Source organism: Ambystoma mexicanum, chromosome 5q, assembly GCF_040938575.1.
Source record: "Ambystoma mexicanum isolate Mex_15411 chromosome 5q, UKY_AmexF1_1, whole genome shotgun sequence".
NCBI classification, from domain to species: domain Eukaryota; kingdom Metazoa; phylum Chordata; class Amphibia; order Caudata; family Ambystomatidae; genus Ambystoma; species Ambystoma mexicanum.
Window position 1 is genome coordinate 1,116,775,411 of NC_090933.1, and position 21,279 is coordinate 1,116,796,689.

Genomic DNA, 21,279 nt, shown 5'->3' on the forward strand with positions numbered 1-21,279 from the left:
CTTTTCGACCCAGACCCGCAAAGCCTCCGAAAGAAGAATTATAAGACCGGGAACTACAGCTAGTGTGTGGTTTAACAGATGTCAATGGTGTACAGAGCCCTCCCACACTGACAACCGAGGTGGATGGAGGCGCTTGCTACTGTGGTACCATCCTTGACTCCAGAGACCAGAAACGACAAGGAGTTCAGCGCAGCTAGTGAGACGGAGGGAGAACCAATAATCGACCAAGCTATGTTGAGCAAAGGTTGCAAACAGCAACATGATTTGAACAAAGGAAATTTCTGTTACTGAACTTTTAGGATCTACGTGATCACTGCGCCATCCGCAACTGTGATGCAGAAAATGCCGACGGCAGTTACGGCGCGGCACAGTGATCATATGGATCACTCTGCCCGCTTCCCCTGACCTGCATTACCCCTGCCAACCCCCACACCCCACTTACCTTTAGGGCGGTACACTTCTGAGTGTGCCGTCCGCACTCTGCGATCCCTGCGGTGTCAGCTCCTCCCAATAACGTGGGTTGTAGCTGACGCCGCATTTGCTTTTCTTTTTTTTTGTCCCCCGCTTGCCGAAATGGTGAGCGGTGGACACCCCCACAACCCCTGACCTCCATTACTGCACCCAGGAAGACCGGGGGACACCCCCACAACCCCTGCTCTGCTTGGGCGCAGTAAATATCACCCTCATTTTGTACGCCTCCAAAGTCGCAGTGACTGCGGGGGCGCCCAAATGAGGGTGACATTTTTGTACGAACCAACTTTTAAAATCTAGGGAAAGACCAGCTGCAGAGTGGTCCGGCGCCACGTGGGCGCTTATTCGTAAGACTCGGTTGGTCCCCTTTTGTTAAAACTACGGATAACAAGAGGCCCTAGGAGAGCCCGACTTAGGATGTCAAAGTGGTCATAAAAGGGTCAAGTAAAACCCCTTGTACACTCGAAAGTCTTTGACACGTAAACCAAGAGGAAGCCAAAGTGAATTGATGGTCTGAGCCCGACCGAGGGAGGCTATCGTAAACCAAGAGGAAAAGCTAAGGGAAGTGAATCCTGCATTTTTGATAAAGCACAGTTAAGTGTGTAGAATGAACCGTGCGAAGCCTGACTGGGGGCTTTAGAGAAGGCCTGAGTGGGGGCTTTAAAAGAAAGGCTAACTAGGGGCTGAGATGTGGACTTGGGTAAAGTGAACAACCTAAGGGGTTTAGAATGACTTTCTGATGGAACTGTGCAACTGGCAAATGTGAACCCGGCTGAAGGATGCCGGCAAAGCGCGATAACCCTGTGAACATTGGGTTGACAAGAGTGAAGTCGGCTGAGGGATGTGCACAGTGAAAGGTTGTTTAAAAGGACATTAAGACTTGTGAATACTACAGGTGAAGGGATTTTGAATAAAAGTCCATAGCGAACTTCCCGACAGAGGGAGGCTAACATTCAAGAGGATCGGAGCCCGATTGAGGGGGATCCAGAGGTGAAGAGTCATTACACAACGTACAGAATACAGAAAGGAACTTTTGTTTTGTTATTGTTGACAGATCTGGCCATCAGCATCAAGAGACTGTCTACAAAATAGATTTGTCTTTACTGTTGCCACAATGAGTACCTTACAAGGCCTCAAACAAAAAAAGAGTTTCTGTTAGGCCTCCGAGGGTTCCCTTCCCCAAATCTAGGCTTCTCCTGCAGAGTTCAAAAGGTCTTGGCCTCTCAGGGTTCCCTTCCCAAAGCTCAGGCCCCTCTGGACACAACACATAGTTCTTTCATGGGACAGTGTGAGAGACTTTCGAAAACGCCAGGCGTTTTGCTCCTCCCCTGCGCGATCCCTCTGACTTCTGGCCCCTCATTAAACTTTGGATCTTTTTTCTGGCACCTTTCTCCTCTGTTGTCTTTTCCACTCTGCTCTTGTTTCTCTTCCACCTTTCTTCTCTTTTGCTTGTGCACACCTTCTTTCACTTTTTCCACTCTTTCCTTCTTTTGGGTCGCTCATACCCATTTTCCTATTTCGGGTTGCTTGCCCCTTTACCCTGCTTTCGGATCGCTTGCACCCTCTCTTTGCTTTCCACTCTTGTGTATCTTGCTTTCAGGTTGCTTGCACCCGCTTTCCTGCTTTCGGGTCTCTCGTGCCCTCTTTCCTGCTTTCAGGTCGCTCACATCCTTTTCATTCACCCTTTCCTTCTTTCTTTGTCTTCGCGCCACCAGTGCACTGTTTCTCTGGTCTTTCTCACTTTCTTTCTGCTTTCCAATTAACCCACTGTTTGCATCTTTCAATACTTTTTCTTCCCGATTCAGCCACCCGCACGCTACTCGTTTTATCCCTCTTGCTGTCTGACACTCCCCACGGTAGCGTGGCGCTGGCGAGCAGGTCCTCGGGATCTGTAGATTGAGGTCAGGGTCTCACTACCTTCCCCTCAGACACCCCTGGCACCATCCCACGTCCCATGGGAATGAGCACTGGCCTAGACACGGCCAGCAGTCTGCAGCACGCCTCACTCTGGCTCCCTGGATACACTGCTCCCTCGCCACGCTGCAACCCCTCTGACACACCGGGTCCGCGTCTTGGTGTCCCGCTCTTCTCCGGATCTTCCAGGCTTCTCTGGCTGCACCTTCCTGCTCCCTGGCTTGCACGTTCCAACCGGCAACCACAGCTCGCTCATTTTCCTGGGCAGAACCACTCCTTTTATATCTGAATTCAGAGTCAAGTGGAATCAGGTGTGCGTGGTTAAGGTGGAGTGCCTGGCCTTGCCCGACTCAATTAGCGGGACAACCTAATGGTAAAGTGTAGTAAGCCTCTTCCTGCCTACAAATGTTATTCATATGGGTAATCCTTACTACTCTTAGTCACCTCTTCCTCGTCCCAGTACATGTTGGAAATGGGGAGGGGGAGATGGAATGGGAATGGAAATATCCCATAAAAGCAGAGGCAGAAGGTTTTAAGGTGTATTGGGGAAAGGGTATTGGTGTATCTATTCCTTGGGAATCTGTACAAAAGGGTCTCCTGACCCCCTTAACAAAGTCTTGCTAAGGTGGGAAAGTTAATTCCTTAAAAGCAATAATTGAACTTGTAGATCTTTCACTGTTACAGCTAGGGTTGCTTGATCACCTCTCCTGGGCGTTACATCTGCTTTGAAGCAATGGATTTTCTTGGTCCAGCATGGATTGGCTGTATAGGTAACTTTAATTGATCGTGGTGTTCCATCCTTCGTGAGTGGTATAAGTTCTCAGTCTGGACAGGAATCTCTGGTCCTTCTGACCTATTGGCTCTTTAGTTGCTCATGCCACCTTGCAGAACCCTACTTTATGGCTCACCCCTCCCGGTTGTTTCTATTTCTCTTTATGTTCTTGATACCCATTATGGGGTCTGTGAGAAGCCTGACAGTGTTTTCCTACCTACTGCTCCGGGATCCTCTATTCAGGTGACCAGAGAAGGGCCATTGCTTATGGATCCTGCCCCTGGGGGGTTGACAACTGAGGGAGGATCACCTGAGTGGATGGTCACGAGGAATTAGAGGAGCACACCCAATACACTCCAATGCGACACCGGCAGTCTGCTTCATGCCGGCTACGGGAGAACAGCTCCGCTCCCGCCCTCGGTACGGTAAGACTTCCCTCACCTTTTAAATAATCATGATTACGGATGAGAACCACTTTCAACAAGGGTTTCTTCTGTTTCCAGCAATCGCATTGAAGGCTACTTTACTGCGCCGTTTCCTGTCAGACAGTTCGATTCGGTCACCTCATGGCCGCTACACTTTAGTTCGCCAAATTTAACATTCTACCTACCTGTCACAGGTAACTGGCTCTTTTTCTTTCTACTGATAGTTACCTATATACAATAGTGACTCATTGGCTTTTTCAATTTTTTCTCTTTTCTGCCGTTTCTTATTCATCTACTACTGCAATCTCAACTGAATGGTATGTTTTTAACTTTACCACAATGATGTATGACACCAATATGCTATTATGCACCGTTTTGAACTGTTTCCTTTGTTCATGAATATGTATGTATCATTTTTAGACTGGCCCTGATGAAGGAAATTTATTTCCGAAATGCATTGGCAAATTCGGTCTGATTGATTAATTAATTGTGGCAAACTCTTCCTCACTAAGAAAATATTAGTGACCACTCATTTTTTGAGATCATTTTTTTGATATAAACTATTTTGAAAAACAACGGAACTTCTCGTTTATCTTTTTGAAATTTGAAGTATATTTTTGACTTTAAAACTGAACTGTTAGTAATTTTGCAAAACCTCAACCCAGGTTGGGTAACGTAGAGAGTGGCTGTGTGACTAGGTATTTTACTTGGTCTCTTGATTCACATGTATTTTTGAGTTTGGGTGTCTCCAAACTTGTCACAGCCAGCTCCTTTTCAAGTGTTTTGACATACATTGTTCTAAAAGTTTTTTTCGTGCACTAATTTTGAATACCAGAGACACGCAAATTTACTACCAGTGGTGCCCACTCACTTTACTTTTTTCTCCATCTGGTTGTACCACAGCTTCAAGCTTTCCAGAACCACACAGGGAATTGCTGTACGGGTAAGAGGACAAAGCGCAGTCCTCCTGTGCTGTTCAGTTTAAATAGCACAGGGATGGCCCCAGCGTAACATCGTTCCAATTGACAGCAGCTGCTCTAGCCTTCTGCCCGCTCCAATGTAGGGTTTTTGAGAGCTTCTTCGTCCCAGTACTTATGTCATCAGGTGGGTTTGATATTTCACAATAACACATTGTTTCCAAGGTGATCTTATGTTGATAAGATTTGGGCGTTATCGTCAGTCTACTTGGTGGGATTTTACTGTGGTTGTGCATCCCAATTGAGCTCCTCCCCTATGTTACCACCCCTACGGGGGACTATTGGTTAGTGGCCTCACCTCCCTAGCCTCATGGAAAGAGGTTCTCCTCTGGGGAGAAGTGACACCATCTGAAGGATCACAGATGTTACCACCAGCGCAAAAGACATCGGCTTAGTTTTAAGGACAATGGGCCTTATTAGCATGCTATGCTCTTGATCCTTACTCGCTACCAATGGCTTAGGAATATGGTAGCTCATTGGTGACCTCTATGGCTTATGAAGAAAAGGAGGCTAGTGCTATCTGAATAGATGGGTCACAGCGTAAGAAGGCTACAGCTGGGATGGGGAGCTCAAAATAAGATTTTCTACCAAGCCATAGGTGGATGTTCCTTTTTGAATGCAGCTACAACAAAGTTGTTTCTGGTGCTAGCTGCTTGCACTGGACGATGCTAACCTACTTTATGTGCTAGCTGAATATTTTTCTGAGTGTCTTATGTGACTGTCAAAAACCCCTTTAGTAATGTATCACTCATTTTCCTGTTGATTGTCTGAGCCTCACTGAGGTGTGGGAAGCTGGTACTTTGAAGTTACAAAGAAGGATGGGATGAACATTTAGGTCATTGTAGGGCTTGAAAACTATGAGGGATGGTCTGTAAGTAGCTAGCAATCTATGCTATGCTAGCTATTAAAACCCCAAAAAGTGTTTCTGGAACCTTTACCATAATGCTGAAGAATATATTAAATGAAATTAACTAGGAATAGCACAATGCCAGAATTACCAATATGGATCATTAATGTTTTCATTCCACTGAACACATACATATAAAAATACAGTGGTACATTTACATATACATGTGTAGTTATCTCTTTGGTTAATCTCTTGGTTAACTAGGAAAAATAAAAACTTTCACAAATGTACACGAAGACCATCAAATTGGTTGACCATATACCTACCGTGTTGATTTTTCTTGGAAGTGGTACTGGAGTCTCTGGAAGTGAAGGTGCTCCATCACTGGAATCTTCCGATATCTGTCTCTGGATGGCATCAGTAGGTGGTTTATTTGGGGAAACATCCACTGAATGAGATTTCTGATGTATGTCGGCAACATGAGGTTTAAGTGATATTTCCCCTACTGGTGTTTTAGCAGTTACCTCACCAAGCTGTGGTTTTGGAGGAAGGTCCTTTATTTGTGGTTTTGGTGGTAAATCCCCAAGGAGTGGTTTGGGTGGCAAATCCCCAAGTTGAGGCTTTGGGGGTAGTTCTCCTGGTTTTGGTGGCAAGTCTCCAATTTGGGGTTTAGGAGCTAGATCTGAAGGCTGTGGTTTCGATGGAAGATCAATGAATAGTGGTTTCTGTGACAGATCTAAAGTTTGGGGTGACTTCTGTAACAGATCCGGTTGCTGGTTATATCTATCCATTGAAAGGTGATAGCTGGTGTCTATTTTTCTTAGAGCAACTAAAAGAGAGCAAACAAGACATTAACTACACATTTAGCAAAAATACCTGCTTTAATAAAGGATTTGGATAGTATACAACACATCTTATCTAATTTAGGTAGCACATACGAGATATGAATACTTACAACATTGAGAAACATGCCCATATTACAATAGTACTACATTCTTTGAAAATGCTCATTAATATTTATTTGCAAGGCTGATACAGTTCCAGGCATTGGATGTCCAATTACGCTTGTTGTACTTAGTGCATCGTCTCCTGATAGATAACCAACTTGAATATCCCTAACTGGGAAGGTCTAAGGAATCCAGAAAGCAGGCACGAGTCCTCCCCGCAGATCCATTCCTACACTGTTTAATGGTAAATGAACAATGGTCAATGATCGTGCAATGTGGCATCATAGTTAAGGTTGGCCACCGTCAGCACCAGCCAAATTTCAGGGATTTTGTTGCATTAAATCAGCATCTTAACGTCATTTCAACTTACGTTATTTCACTGAATTTCAATTTCTTTTGGGCATCAGGTTGTTTCACCTTAACAAACCCAATATCATCATTTCTTATCAATATCTGTCCTTGAGCTAGACAATATCAGGTTTTTGGAGTATTTCATGTTTTATTGTGTCCACTAGATAAGATGGGATTAGTAATGGTGTGCTGTGATGAGGAAAAGAGAAGTGGGGTTAGTGGGGGACTGTGACAAAGAAGAGTGAAGTGGGTAGTTAGGAACTGTGAGAAGGAAGAGTGAGGTAGGGTAATTGGGGACTGTGATGAATAATAGTAAGATGTGATTGGAGGGGAACTTTCACGAGGAAAACCGAGTTTGTACACAAATATACCTTACACTTTATAAACACAGAACCCCTTTTAAGGCCTAACTATAAATAGGAACTTTTTTCCCCAAATAATAATGCGAATAATAATAACTACGAAAGTACTGGGACAAGGAAAAGGGACATGCTGATATCAGATCTAGATTCATAAACATTATTTATGTCTTTGACTATTGAAATCGGGAATTAACAAAAAAGGAAAGCTGTGAAGACACTTTGTGAATCGAGAATTCATAATCTAATGAATGACTCAGAGGATACTGAGACAAGGATGAGTATATTAAACAACAATGGCTGTGGTCTGTCGATTGTGCAAGACTGAGGACTCCATGAGATCCTGCGCAACCAGGAGGCCTGACTCTACGGAGGGAGGTCAGGCCAGAACTCCCCGATCACTCGCCAGAGCTTCTGGTTCCCCATGGGTAGGAGGGCATCAGCGTTAGCCTGACGCAGGTGCAGCCCTGTGTTAAGGTAACATCTCTTGCTGAAAGACTGAAGGGCCTTATCCTCTTTGGACAGACAGTGGGAGGCGGCCCCTGCCATGGAAGACGAGGATGGCTTTGAATACAAGGAGTCCGCCGTCACGACTGAGTGTGGTTGAGGGTGGGAGGCCAGGGGGAGTGGTTCCCATCCAATAGGCCAAAACGGCTGTCCAATTTCTTGTTTATCTGGGCGTTGGCCCTGGGCTTCTCCCAGACCTCCTTAGCCACCGAGAGGACATCTTTCTGAAGAGGAAAGCCTGAGCATCACGTGGCGCGCCTGGCCAGGACCTCTGCCAACACCCCTGACTCCTGGGAGGCCTGCACTGGCTGGGGTACCCCCAAATAATCTGAAAGGCCCCAAGGACGGTCATGAAATGCCTTCACCGAAGACAAAGGCTCTTTGTTCTGTGCATCGTCGTCTGCACCATCATCATGCCTCCCCACACGCCTTGCCAGACAGAGGGGAGTCCGGATCCTGCGGCAGAGGGGCCTCCCCAGTCAGATCCCAAAGACAGCTGGACATCGACAAGTGACTGCAGAGGAGCAGGCGTTGGTGGTAATGGAGCCGGAAGGTTCAGAAGCACCAGCAGGGCCTGGACCGGAGGTGGAACGAGCTGCAGTACTGGGACTCCGCGGGGAGCCAGGGGAGGAGGCCTAGGAGACTCCTCCTTGACGAGGCCCTTGACATCTGGAGAAAGCGAGGAAGCGCTGGAAGAAGCGATCCTCAGACCCCCGGATCACGGGGAACACACCCTCAACCATGCTGGGCTTTCTGTTCTGATCAAAGTGCCGAGTAGCCTGGGGCGGATATCCAAAGGGCTGAGAGGGATAAATGTAACCCTGCGGAGACCATTAACCTGCGCCATAGGGCTCGACACCACCCCCTGAAGGAAGAGGACTAGAACCCCCTTGAAAGGCCCACCCTGCAGGCAAAGGAGACGGTTGAGCCCTAGAGTCACAATCTTCGTAGGCTCTGCTGAGAGCTTGTCCGCCATCTTTGGGCCTGACGCCATGCCCTGGACAGAGGGTGTGCAGGACCCGCACCACGTGCGTGTTCCGACATGGATGGGGACTCTTTGCACCCTGATCCTGAAGCAGAAGCGCCAACCTCAGCGATGACTCCGGTAGGCATACGGCCCTCAGCCAGCAGTATGATCAGCCTGTATGACGACCTTGGAGGTGGCTCTGGTAGGCGGTAAGCCCTCCGCTATGGAGCTGGTAGTCTGGGATTGTGCTCCTGGAACCAGAACTTGCAGGCACCTTGCACCCCGGTGCATAGGATGAGGAAGAGCTGGAGCGCCCCTCGAACCCTGGTGCAGAGGATGAGGAAGAGCCCCTCTGTGGAGTCTCTTGCCTTCCAAAAATAATAAGCAAAAAGTTCCTTTGTGCTTGCACGTTGGGTGATGCCTTTTCACCCCTGGATCCCCTCTTCCGGGCTCAGATCCTTCTCGAAGGTTAGCCTCCCTCCGTCGGGTTCACTACGGCTTTCAACACAATCTCATCTGTGACATTCACGATTCTTAATGTCTTTTTAAACAGTTCACTGTTAACATCCCTCTGCTGGGTTCACTCTTGTCAACACACTATTTATTGGGACTTCAGACTTCACCCCCTCTTTATCGGCATCCCTCCATCAGGTTCAGGATTGCCAACTTTGCCGATCATACAATTCCTTGAACAGTTCTTACGATGCAGAATTAACTTCCCTTAGCTTTACAATCGTCTGCCGGTCAAAGACTTTCGACTTTACAGAGGGTTTTGCTGGCCCCTGTATTGACCCCTTTCTCGTGCCTCTCCCAAGGCCTTCTAGAAACAGTAGTTTCAACAATAGGGTAATCACCCAGAGGTTTCAGAGTGAGCACACACGTGGTGTCTGACTCTTCTGTAGCTGGTTTTCTCCTTTCATATTAACATATCTTTGCACTTTCTTCAATTAACTGCTTGCTACTTTTGCTCAACACAGTTCGGTTTCTTATCGGCTCTCCCCTTGACTCACAGGCTGTGATGAACCGCTTGGCTTGGCTCGTCCCTGGAGTCAACGCCGGTACCACGATGGCAAGCGTCTCTCCCTGGCTTGGTTATCAGCGGAGGAGGGCCCTGTGTACCGTTGACATCTGCTGCAACACGCGTCGGCTATTGTTTGCGGTCTTACAATTCCTTCCACAGAGGTTTCACGGGCCTGGCTCAGAGAGGGCAAGGTTGCTTCTCTCCTTGTCACCCTCTCGGTTCGCGCCGTCTTTCTCCTCCTCTTAACCTGCCATGCTAGAATAGCTCTCTCGTCGTGCGGTGCTCGTATTGTGCTCTCATGCTCCACCTTTTATCCCTGTGGGGGAAGGGAAAAAGCCGTCAGGTTTGTGTGATTCTGGTCAATTGCCTGACCCTTGTGGTGGGACATGTCAAGTAAACAGCTCTGGTGTTTGTCCGTCGTCTTTTGTGGTGTGCTAAAGTGTTTGTCAAAAAAGGGGGTGGGGGTCAGTGTGAATATCCTATGGGGTAGGATGGGGAAAAGATGTTTTAAGAAGGGGGATATCGCGTCTCACCCGTCAGTGTCCCACTTCCACTCCCCGAGGACCCCCGATCCAGGTGATCCTCCCTCACTGGTCTACCCCTAGGAACTGGATCTAATAGCTATGGCCATGTCCTGGCCACCTGGATGACAGATCCCCGGGTACCAGTCAGGGAGACACCTTCAGGTTTCTCACAAGATACCCACAAAGTTGGAGGAAAGGGGACAGGACGTACGAGTATAAACCTAACAAATGCAACTCCACACTCTAGGGGAGGCCTGGTATCACAAGTATGACACGGACACAAAAGGTGCAACTTGTAAAACCTTTATCGAAGTCTCTGGGTTGGAAAAACTCATACTTTGCCCTGTAACTAAGATGGGAGTAGTCTCGACCATCAAACAAACAAAATAGTCATAGTGGAGTCCGTCAAATCAAAATGGCCTATGCTAACAAAAACCTAATGCCTGCCCTATCTCTTGTTTAAAAAGTATACAAAGGAGAAATGCATGTAAAGGAAAAATCAGTGTTCAAAACAATAAATATGGCTGGATCAGCTCTCCTCCCCACATTAGACCACACGGAGTAGGCAGAATGACACTCTGGCTCGTGTTTTCAACAAAACACAGTTAACAAAATGTTTTAAAAAACATGGATCGATGCTCGCCTGGCCTTTCACGTTTAAGTATCTTTCAGACTTCCAAATAATGTTTCAACAAAAATGTCACGTAGGTCCCCTCTGTTGGGCACAGATCTTTCACAACCAAGTTCACGTGTGTCCCTCTCTGTCAGGCTCAGATCTTGCAGAACAAAGTTTATATAGGTCCCCCTCTGTCAGGCTCAGACCTCTTCAAAACCAAAGATCAACAATACTTGCAGGGGGCTCCCTGCCCCAAGCTTTGTACACTTCGGGTCTCCCTCAGTCGGGCTCAGACCGCTTTCGGATGTCAAAGTCTTTCAAATGTGCGTAGCTCTTTTTCCAGACCTCTGCAGGACCACTTTGACTCAAAATTCAAGGTTCAGCTTTTCACTCTCCCCTTCTCTCTAGGTCAATTTTGCCTACTTCGCTTTTGCAGTTCATTCACTTTATCGTTACAAACAATGCACCTTTCACAGGGACTTGCGAGTGGGCACATTCCTTTCGCCAGACCACTCCATTACTCAGTATCGCTGATTTCACAGATATCCTTACTTCAAAGTTCATTCACAGGTCTGCCTTTCTATGCATCTCATCCACACGCGTGCAGCCTTCACTTATATATAATGTTATTGCTTCAAACTTTCTTTAACACACCTGTCTCCAAGGTCGCTTGCCAACTCACTGGCTGTGTGCGATTTCTTTCTTGGTTTTACATTTTGTACTTCACGAGTCAAGGTTAGTACCACAGCCCTAGCCTCACCTCGCCAACTCTGCCGTTCACGTGGGAGGGTCGCTGGCATCCTTGAAACACAATGCAGCCTTCTGATGTGGGATCCGGTCTTCTCCACGTGTCCTTCGTGGCATGGTAGAGGCAACAATCTCTGGTAGGGAACTCTTGGGGTTTTCTACCTATTGTTCTCGTCCCTTGATCCGTCACTCTGCTGCAGTAGGTTTGCCTTCGCCCCAGAAGTTCTGCTCGTAATAATAATAATAATAATAATAATAACAATAATAATTTAGCACTTATATAGCACTACGAACCCTCTGGCATCTGAGCGCTGCTGGTTATTACCCATGGTGTGTGGTGCTCATTTATCGACCTCGGAAGGATGAAAGGCTGAGTTTGGCCCTGCCAGGATTCGAACCTGCGTCGGCAGGCTCTAAACCGATGTCAAAACGAGCGCTCTACTCGCTGTGATATCTGACCATCATACTCGTGTTTCGCCTTGCTCAGAGTGTGTCTCTAGTTTCTGCCTTTTTTTGTGTGAGGCGAGCTAATTGGCATCAGGTATATGCACTTAGAGAGTCAAGTGACTGATCTTGCCTGACCTGATTAGCGGGACATGTCCAGTACGATGTATAAGAGTTAGTCTTGTTACTCTCAGTCACCCTCTTCCTTGGCCCAGTGTTTGTGTAAAAAGGGTGGGGGGGAGTTGGGACTTCAGAGACTCCTACAAAATAGTATGGGTTAGGTGAACAAGAAAGGGGGGGGGATACCTCTACTCACCATTGGCTGCCTTACCCCCAGTCCCTGAAGCGCCCTCACCCAGTTGATCCTCTCGCACTGGTACACCCCCAGGGTCTGGCTGCAAAGGCGATGGCTGTGCCCTGGCTACCTGAGAGAGAGATCCCCCGGGGACTAGTGGGTGAGACACCCTCTGCTTTTCTGCAACACCAACTCCTAATACACAAATGTATAATCTGAATCGAGAATGACACTTCTTGAACCAATACTCCTATATCTTTTACTATCAGAAAATAATCTTCACCTTTTTTACACTGTATACTTTTCATTAGTCACGTCTTAAGAACCGAGAAATTATTCATTTATTTTTATATAGTTCTAAAATAACTTACAAAATTCCGAACAATACAATACAATTTAACATATATATGTATACGATATACACAGTTTAAAATTAGAATTTAAAACACCATTTGAGTTGCAACTACTCATTTAGCTTTTAACTATAACTTTGGACATCGGTGCAATGACTAAATGACATTTCCTTCTTAAAATTCTTCCCATACTTATCCAGGGTTCCGTGTTCACCAGAGATATAATCAGTTAATAAAGATATACAAGTGCCACTGTCTATACATGCAAACACACAGCACAAATTACTCTTGACCTTACCCAGAAAGGGGGAAAGGGAGTGTTACCCTAAAACAAGTAAACTAAAACTGCTACTCATAGCAGGTTTAAGAAAATAAATATTAATATATTAAAATCCTAAAATCATAGATCTAAAACACTAATAAGTCCATAACGACACAAAAGAACCATCTACCATTTGGCCTAGGATTACTTATCCATTGGTAAAGGCTTTTTTATGCTAATCCATAGACTACAAACTGCAATATGTGTACTTTCCGTGACTGTGTTAAGATAATAATACCAAAATGTATCCTCCTTTAAAGAATCATGACAGTACACCATATGACCTAGCATATTTATGTGTTCGGTACTCATAACGGGGAATTCCGTAAATCGATGTTTTACCATCTCTAGTATCCCAGGAGTTTTACATAGACAGCAATGTCGGTCTTTAAGGGGGATTCCCAGTCGTGCACCCATAGAAACCAATATTGGCAATTGGTTAGTTCTTAATCTTAGACGAAAGCTCTGCACGGATAAATTCAGGCTCTTCCTCAAATACTTCTAAGGCTCTAAATAATGATGTACCACCCTGGAGACATAGCTGTAGCTTTTAATCGAAGCCAAATGGGTATAATTGTTGACCCAATCCCACTGCTTAACTTTATGTTTGAGGATACGTTTTAGATGAAAATAACTCGTCCATCTGGAAAAGGACGCCATCTGATATCCTCGTACATGCTAGAGGCCAAGATGTCACATTGACCTGTTCCACCTCCTTGGGTTAACTTTGAATCTATCCACAGGAGGGCCAGCAATTGGCATTTCGGCTGCATATAGGTTTTAATATGGAGTGTGCCTCTTCCGATGAGTAATTCACTCTTGAGCGATGTCAGACCCAGTTTCAGCCGAATATATTCTATTGGTGTTGATTTGCTCATTTTTATTATACGTTTCCAAAAGGCTCCTTCAATATAACCCAGCCACTGCAGATCTATCATCCTCAAAACCTCAAGTTGTGGGATATTTTGACCCACTCCGCTGTGCTATGCTACATCACTTTACTGCATTGGTGCAAGAAACAGCACAAAATGGCCGCGCTGACTCCTGAGCGCGCCAAGATCTCTAAACTGTGTTTTGTAACAACCAGAAAATGGCTGCACCGCCCTGCCAACACACGTTTCAGGTGGGGTAAAACAGAGTACTCACAGCAAGAATGTGCAAGTGGGCTCTGCAACATTTAACATGGAGTGAAAGGAAAGAAGCAACAAAATTTTGCTGAAAAACTCCAAATGCCTCTTTAAAATGTCACTTTTTCAACCTTCAAAGTGCTGTTTTGGCGCTAAATTAATCAATTTCTCCTGTACCACTGTGATTAAAGGGCCCTGCGATGCCCAGGATCATCCATTGTGGCTCAGAGGAACTGCACCTCATTTGAATGACAGCTTCAGTCAAAAGTATCTTTGGAAGACTTCAAAATGGTCGCCGGGGAGGGAGGACGTATGTGAGCTGAGCTCCGTCCCCCTTCCCGGGCCCAGCAGAAGCCGCTCAAGTAAAGCGGACTCTCGTAGCATCTGTGGCATGGAAAATCCTTAGACAGATAGAGGCGATCGATTTCTCAGCACACCCAGTGGCAGAATAACAGCTCTCCGGGCACGAAGCGCCACCGGAAAGAGGGAGGACGAGAAGCTAGCAACGGTGGAGGTTCCTGCGCGGCGCTGCGTACAGCGAGTCGGAGGCGTTCAGGCTGAGATCCGGTGAGGAGACCGCCCACCTGTAGACTGCAACACCGGTGCAGGAGGCCCTCGCGCCTTCGGAACAGCGGAGAAGAGACACCTGGAGAAACGAGGAGTGGACTGCAGCGCGGACCCCGTGAGGAGAGGTAGCTGCGTGGGGCGTCCAGGGCGGATCCCGCTGGAGTTCGGTGAGCCACGCAGCCTCGGGGCAGTAACAGCGAGCAGCCGGCGCGGCAGTAGCAACGGAGGACGAGGGGGGCCCCGTCAGGGTTCACGGTGGGACGACAGAAAAGAGAAGACACCCCTCCTTTGGACCGCGGAACGGAGACCCGGTCTTCGAGGAGGAGGCCCAACAGCGGGCGAAGGCAGCCACAGCACGGCGAGGAATACGGGCTCGCGGGCCCCTACCTTAGCATTCAGACCCACTCCCTGGGTCCGACGTGGGGGCCCGCTCCCCCCAACGGCATCTGGACATACAATCAAAGCACTAAGACACGGAAAAGGGGGCATATACGGCCCGCCCTTCCCTCCGAAACAGATTTTTCCCCACCGGGGAGACAGGGATCTTGGAACACACAGTGGGGTGGCCCCCCACCTTTGAAAACAGGATATCATCAAGGACAGAGGCCGCACAGTGAAGATGGCCACGAGTGATACGCCCTCCTAGGAGAGATCAGCAGGAAATCCGAAAGCAGTGAGGAGGTGCCAGGTACAGAACACCAGACCACACAGGCCTGCCTGGAAGCAACTCTAACACAGGCCCAAATGTCAAAATCTAGAGGGAGGCAAGGTCTAACAAATCCACCGACCCAGCAGACCAAACAAGAACAAAAGCTGGTCCAGCACTGGGGAGGGGACAAAGGGAATATAGAAAAGGCTAAAACGCACAAAGGACAAAGACACAGGCAGGATTTGGATCCCCCCCCCGGAAGAGATGGCCACGAAAGAAGATCTGAAGACGTGATTTGGGGAATTTCAGACGCAATTCATGGACACAATGAACGCGCACCTGGAATCCATGAAAAACGAATTCAAATCAGCTCTGCAGGAACTGAAAACGGAAGTGGCAGGACTAGGGGAAAGAAAAGGCAGTGCAAAACATGGAAGAAGAGACGCAACAAGTGGCTGAAACTCAGGAACACCGGGTCTGCCTAACACATAATTTGGAACTTCAGTGCGAAGATTTGGAAAACAGATCACGTAGATCAAATATAAGGCGGCCAGCAGGTTTTCAAGGATATCCTAGACCAGGAAAAGGAGGAAGAAATTCCGATCGACCGAATCCACAGGGTAGGGCCGAAGAAGAAAGCAGTTCAAAACGCCCGCCCGAGAGACGTATTGGTGGCCCTCACCAGGTATACACAAAAGGAGCAGGTACTCAGGAAAGCAAGAGTACTGGAACACATACGAATGAACGGGGAAGACATATTTGTTTCAGGATCTGGCACAGTCAACGCTCCAAAAAAGAAGAGACCTGTCCCAAGTAACGAGGAAGCTGGCCTCACACCAAATCAGATATAAGTGGACATTCCCCTTCGGTCTGCTGTTCACATGGGAGGGTACACAAAAAAAGAATTACATCAAACGAAGAGGGTCTGAGATTTCTGAACATTCAGGATCAGGAAGATGAGCTACCGCGGGCCAGCAGCACGGACCCCACCACCAGAATGGATAAATGGGAATTGAATTCAAACAACAGAAGGAGGAGACGCCCCAGCGGAAAGAAATAATCTGGGAAGCACCCGGAAAACAGGAGCTGAGAGATAACATTGCCGCAAGATTATGGAACTCATCCGCTGCAGGAGAAGATCCGAGAGTCCAACCCACAGGTGCCGGGAGGGGAAGGGAGGGCGGGGAGGGCCTGGCCGCCTCTGAAGTCATGGGGAAAGGTTTAGGATTCCCTTCAAAGTTATCCCTGAGACTTTGTGAGGGCGTGACGCACAGGACGAGACGCCTGAGCGACCATAGGGAATCATGCCATCCTCAGGGTAGTTGGGGGGAGGGCAGGAGGGGGAATGTGCCAGTTGGGGGTTGCGTGACACAAAGTTGGGGGAGGCAGAGGGGGGATCAGGGGACGACCGGGAAACTCTTGGCACATATAAAAAAGGGGAAAGGTACCTAGTGAAAGTCTTCTACATAAAAAGGGATGGGCCTAAAAATACTGACAAACAATGTTAGGGGCCTAAATCACCCAACCAAGCGAAAAAAAGTGGAGCAATTCCTCAGGCAGGGTGCCTACGAAATTGCAATGCTTCAAGAAACACACATAAGAGCACAAGACAAACATAAAATGCACATCAAAGGGTTTAATCAGATTCAACAGGCGAACGCACAAGAGAAAAAGGCTGGGGTGCTAATTGCGATACGAGATTCCCTGCATGCGCAAGTAAAGTACGCCTGGGGGGACTAAAACAGGAGAGGTTCCTGATGGTGACAATGGCATTAGAAGGTAGGCCCCTCACAATTGCCACCGTCTATGCCCCCAACACGGGCCAGGATGGCTTCCTAAGGGATATACTGGACAAAATAGAACACCAAGCCACAGGGGACATAGTGCTGGGAGGGGATTTCAACATGGCATGGGATCCTTCCCTAGGCAGATCAGGATCTAAGCAACATGATCAGGGTGCCCCGTCAAGGATTTTAAAGCAGAAAATGACATGTCTCGGTCTGGCCGACGCATGGCGCAACATGCACGAAAAGCAGAAAAGCTATACATACTTCTCGCACGTACACAATACTGCCTCAAGAATAGATTACTTATGGTTCTCGGTGGGAGTCCTGGGGAAAATAAAAACAGGCAGAGATTGACCCATTACACTTTCGGATCATGCCCCCTTGTGGGCGTCCATTGACTGGGTCAAAAATTACCCCCGGCTATGGGCCTGGCGCCTCCCTGAGAACATAATTAGAGATCAGGTATCAGGACAGACACTTAGAGAACATATTATGGAATACCTGGCGGCTAACGACCTTCCAGACACAAATAAGGGAACACTGTGGGATGCCTTGAAGGCAGTTATAAGGGGGCACCTGATAGCAGTCAAATCTCACAGAGAGAAGATGAACCATCAATGGGAAAAGGAAATAGAGGCAAAAATAGGCGTGATCCAAGGTGAATTGGTCCAGACCCCATCCAGGAAACTCACACGTTCATTAAGACACGTCCAAGTGCAATTGGAAGCACTCCTTACTAAAAAGGCAGAGAGGTCACTCCTCCACACAAAACAATGTTACTATATGAAGGCGAATAAAGCCGGCAAACACTTAGCGAGACAATAAAAATGAAAGCAGCAGGCGCGGACTATAAAGGAATTGAAAGACGAATCAGGCCAGTTTAAGACCCTAACCTCTGACTTAGGAGACATATTCCAGAGATTCTATCAGAAACTATACTCTTCGGATCTCCCGAGAAAGGAACAGCAAGAAGCATTTCTAGCAGGGATACAGCTTCCTTTGATAACAAAGGAAGACAAACAAACTCTGGATAGGGAAATCACATTAGAAGAGGTCCTAACCACAATCCAATCCCTCCACAAAAAGGGGAAAGAGGAACAACTTCCCACTGCATACCGCCCTATAGCTCTACTTAACCTAGACGCAAAGCTATACACTAAAATTCTAGCAAATAGATTGGCTCCACTCCTTCCTAAATTGATTCATCAGGACCAATCCGGGTCCGTCCCAAACAGACAAACTCACGATAATGTACGTAGAGTACTTCACCTGGTGGGAAAAATTTGGATCAAACAGTCTCCAGCTGCCCTGGTAGCTCTAGACGGTGAGAAAGCGTTTGATCAAGTAGAATGGTCATTCCTATTTCGGGTACTCGAGAAAATGGGAATGGGGGAGGGATTCATAGATAAGTTCCGTGCAATCTACAACACCCTGCCCTTAAGGATAGCAGTCAACGGAGGCCTATCGGAAATAGAGAGATTGGAAAGGGGGACGAAACAAGGGTGCCCACTATCCCCCCCCATACGCAATCTACCTAGAACCCCTATTGGCAAATGAGAGAAACCCGAGAAATAAAAGGAATAGAAATGGCGGGAAAGGCACACAAAGCGGTAGCGTACGCAGATGACATGCTAGTGGCACTGGGGGACCCAAAAAAGAAAATCGCACCCGCATTTAATGGACGTTATAGAAACTTTTGGGGGAATTTCGGGGCTAAAAATAAACAGGCAGAAATCTGAAAATTCTGATCCTGGCGGGGAATAAAGAAGAAATCCGAGCAACCGCATTGGCACTTCAAGTGATAATTGCGACCACCGGAATCAAATATCTGGGAATCATGCTCACGGGAAAAATGGAAGAACTGTATGCCCATAACTACCTACAACTCTTAGCTAAGATTAAAAAAGACCTACTAAGTTGGAACCCGCTGACAATATCCTGGTGGGGCAGAATTACTGCGGTAAAAAGGACAATACTCCCAAAAATAATGTACCTATTCAAGCCGACCCGATAAGGCTCCCCCCGACATTCTTTAGGTCTCTCACCAAGATGGTCTCAAATTATGTGTGGCAGAACAAAACCCCAAGAATCTCAAGCACGGTCCTGACGGCACATAGAAGGGAGGGTGGGGGTGCGCCTTACCACACTTCAAGAAATATTATGAAGCCGCTCAGCTCTGGGTGCTGAAGGAATGGATACCGGAAACTGGGGGGAAAATCTGTGAGGGGCCGGATAGGGCAGTAGCAACAACCTCCACCAGACATCTCTTATGGATTAACAAAAGATTCAGACACGTTAATACACATATCAGTGAGATAATTAATGCAGCTGTGGGGGTGTGTGATAAATCTACAAACAAAGAAACCCTAACTAAAGACCCAGGCCCTTTTATGCCACTGTTTGGAAACCCAGAATTCCCACCAGGAATGGAAAGGGGCGCATTCCGAAAATGGGAGGAGGAAGGATGCTCGATGGTAGGAGATATGCATCAAGATCAGCAGATAAGATCATTTGAGGAGTGCACAACACTATTGAACTTATCTTCCAAAGACCGCTATAAATATGAACAACTTCATCATTAGCTAAATTCACCCCGCATAAAAGAGGCAGCGTCCACTCACTTGACTCCTTATATCATGACACACACAGGTACGTGCAACTTCGTCTCAAACACTTACAAATATGTAAATGCGCAAGCAGAACCAGCTACTTGGCAATACATGAAATGGTGGGAGAAATCCCTGGGATACAAGCTAACTAGGGAACGATGGGAATACATAAGGCGCATGACACCAAAACTGACGAGAGCCATACAAAGAGAAATGTGGACAAAAGTGATGCTGCAATGGCATTATACCCCGGAGAGACTGCATACGATGTACTCGAACTCCACAGATAGTTGCTGGAGGGAATGCGGGGGAAAAGTGACTGGCATCATATTCGGTGGTAATGCCCGAAGCCGAGTCCATTTTGGGAAGAGATTAAAGCTCAAATGAAAAAAATGTTCCCAGGGATTGTTCATATAGGAGACGAAGTGTGGCTAGGGGGACTCTGGTATCCCAGGGATAAAGAGCTGAACATCACACAGAGAAGAAACTTCATGGGCCACTTGATAGGGGCATGGCTGGAAATCGCATACAACTGGAAACAAAAATCCCCACCACTAGCAGTGGACTGGACGAGAAGGGTGCAGTCTCATATGGCCATGGAACTATTAACATACAACATTCAAGGTGCACACGAAAAGTTCGGAAATTATTGGGGCCAGGTTCTGGTGTACCTCCAATCAGACCATAAAGAACAATGGTGCCCGCACAAAATAAGGATATTGGACCTGTTTCGGTGAAGGGCGCGAGAAACTTCCCAGAGATGACATACAAATCGGATAGATCCCGGTCAGGGGTGAGGGTGAGGGGGAGGGGGAGGTTTACGGGGGATGTTTTGATATTGTTATGTTGTTTTGAAGCACCACATGTGAAAAAGCAATAAAAATAAGAATTAAAAAAAGTATCTTTGGAAAAGCCAACAGGGACTTTGTTTTTCATTTACACAGGAAATGCGGCTAAAACTTTGCAAGTGTATCTAAAGAATCAGCTGTAAGACAAAGACTCTAAACAAATGCATGATATATGTATCCATGCTGCAAACAACTCCAGCACTCAAGGAAGAAACTAGAGCTGTACAACTTTACAACTGAGACAACTTTCCTCCCACTGGAGTTTTGGGGGCAAAGCTTTCAGATTGGATTAGGGGCTGCAGGTGCAGTTGATGGCAAAGAAGAAATGGCTGTTTGGGCAGCTTTAAAGCAATTTCTTCTGGAAGGATGGGTGAATCTCCTTTGCTCCTGTCTCTGGGTGGTCTGTCCTCTACCCCTTTGGTTGGGGGAAGCGAAGTAACGAAAAGGCTTCCCTTTCGAACCCTGTGAGGGAGCCCGTTGTTGCTGTTGTCTGATCACTGCACCAAGGAATTTAGCAGCAGTCTTGGAGGCTTGACGTTTTTCCAAGCTGAAGATGTTTCTGCTTTGGGACGAGACAAATTTGCTCCATCAAATAGCATATCTAAAAGCCTGGCCTGAACATCAGGTGCAAAATGCATTTTTCCTAGCCATGTGAAACGCTGCATGACAGCACTGGATCCCATGGACCTGCCCATGCAGTCAGCTTCGTCCGTAACCCATTTCAAGGGATTGGCATGATGCTTCCTTTTCGGGATTAATGAGATTAAGGAAATCATCCCTCATCTCATCTTTCAAGTATGTTTTCTGCCACTTTTGCTATAATGGTCCAATGA

At 47.0% G+C, this 21,279-nt stretch overlaps 1 protein-coding gene across 5 annotated transcripts in view; it reads right to left on the bottom strand.

The window, feature by feature from the left end:
- ASAP1 (ArfGAP with SH3 domain, ankyrin repeat and PH domain 1) overlaps positions 1 to 21,279 on the bottom strand; it is a 2,617,237-nt gene that overhangs the window by 137,535 nt on the left and 2,458,423 nt on the right. For all 5 annotated transcript variants that reach the window (XM_069621633.1, XM_069621635.1, XM_069621634.1 and 2 more), the window contains one exon: positions 5,733 to 6,235. In XM_069621633.1, coding sequence (XP_069477734.1) covers positions 5,733 to 6,235 — 503 coding nt within the window. The remainder of the gene's footprint in view (positions 1 to 5,732; positions 6,236 to 21,279) is intronic.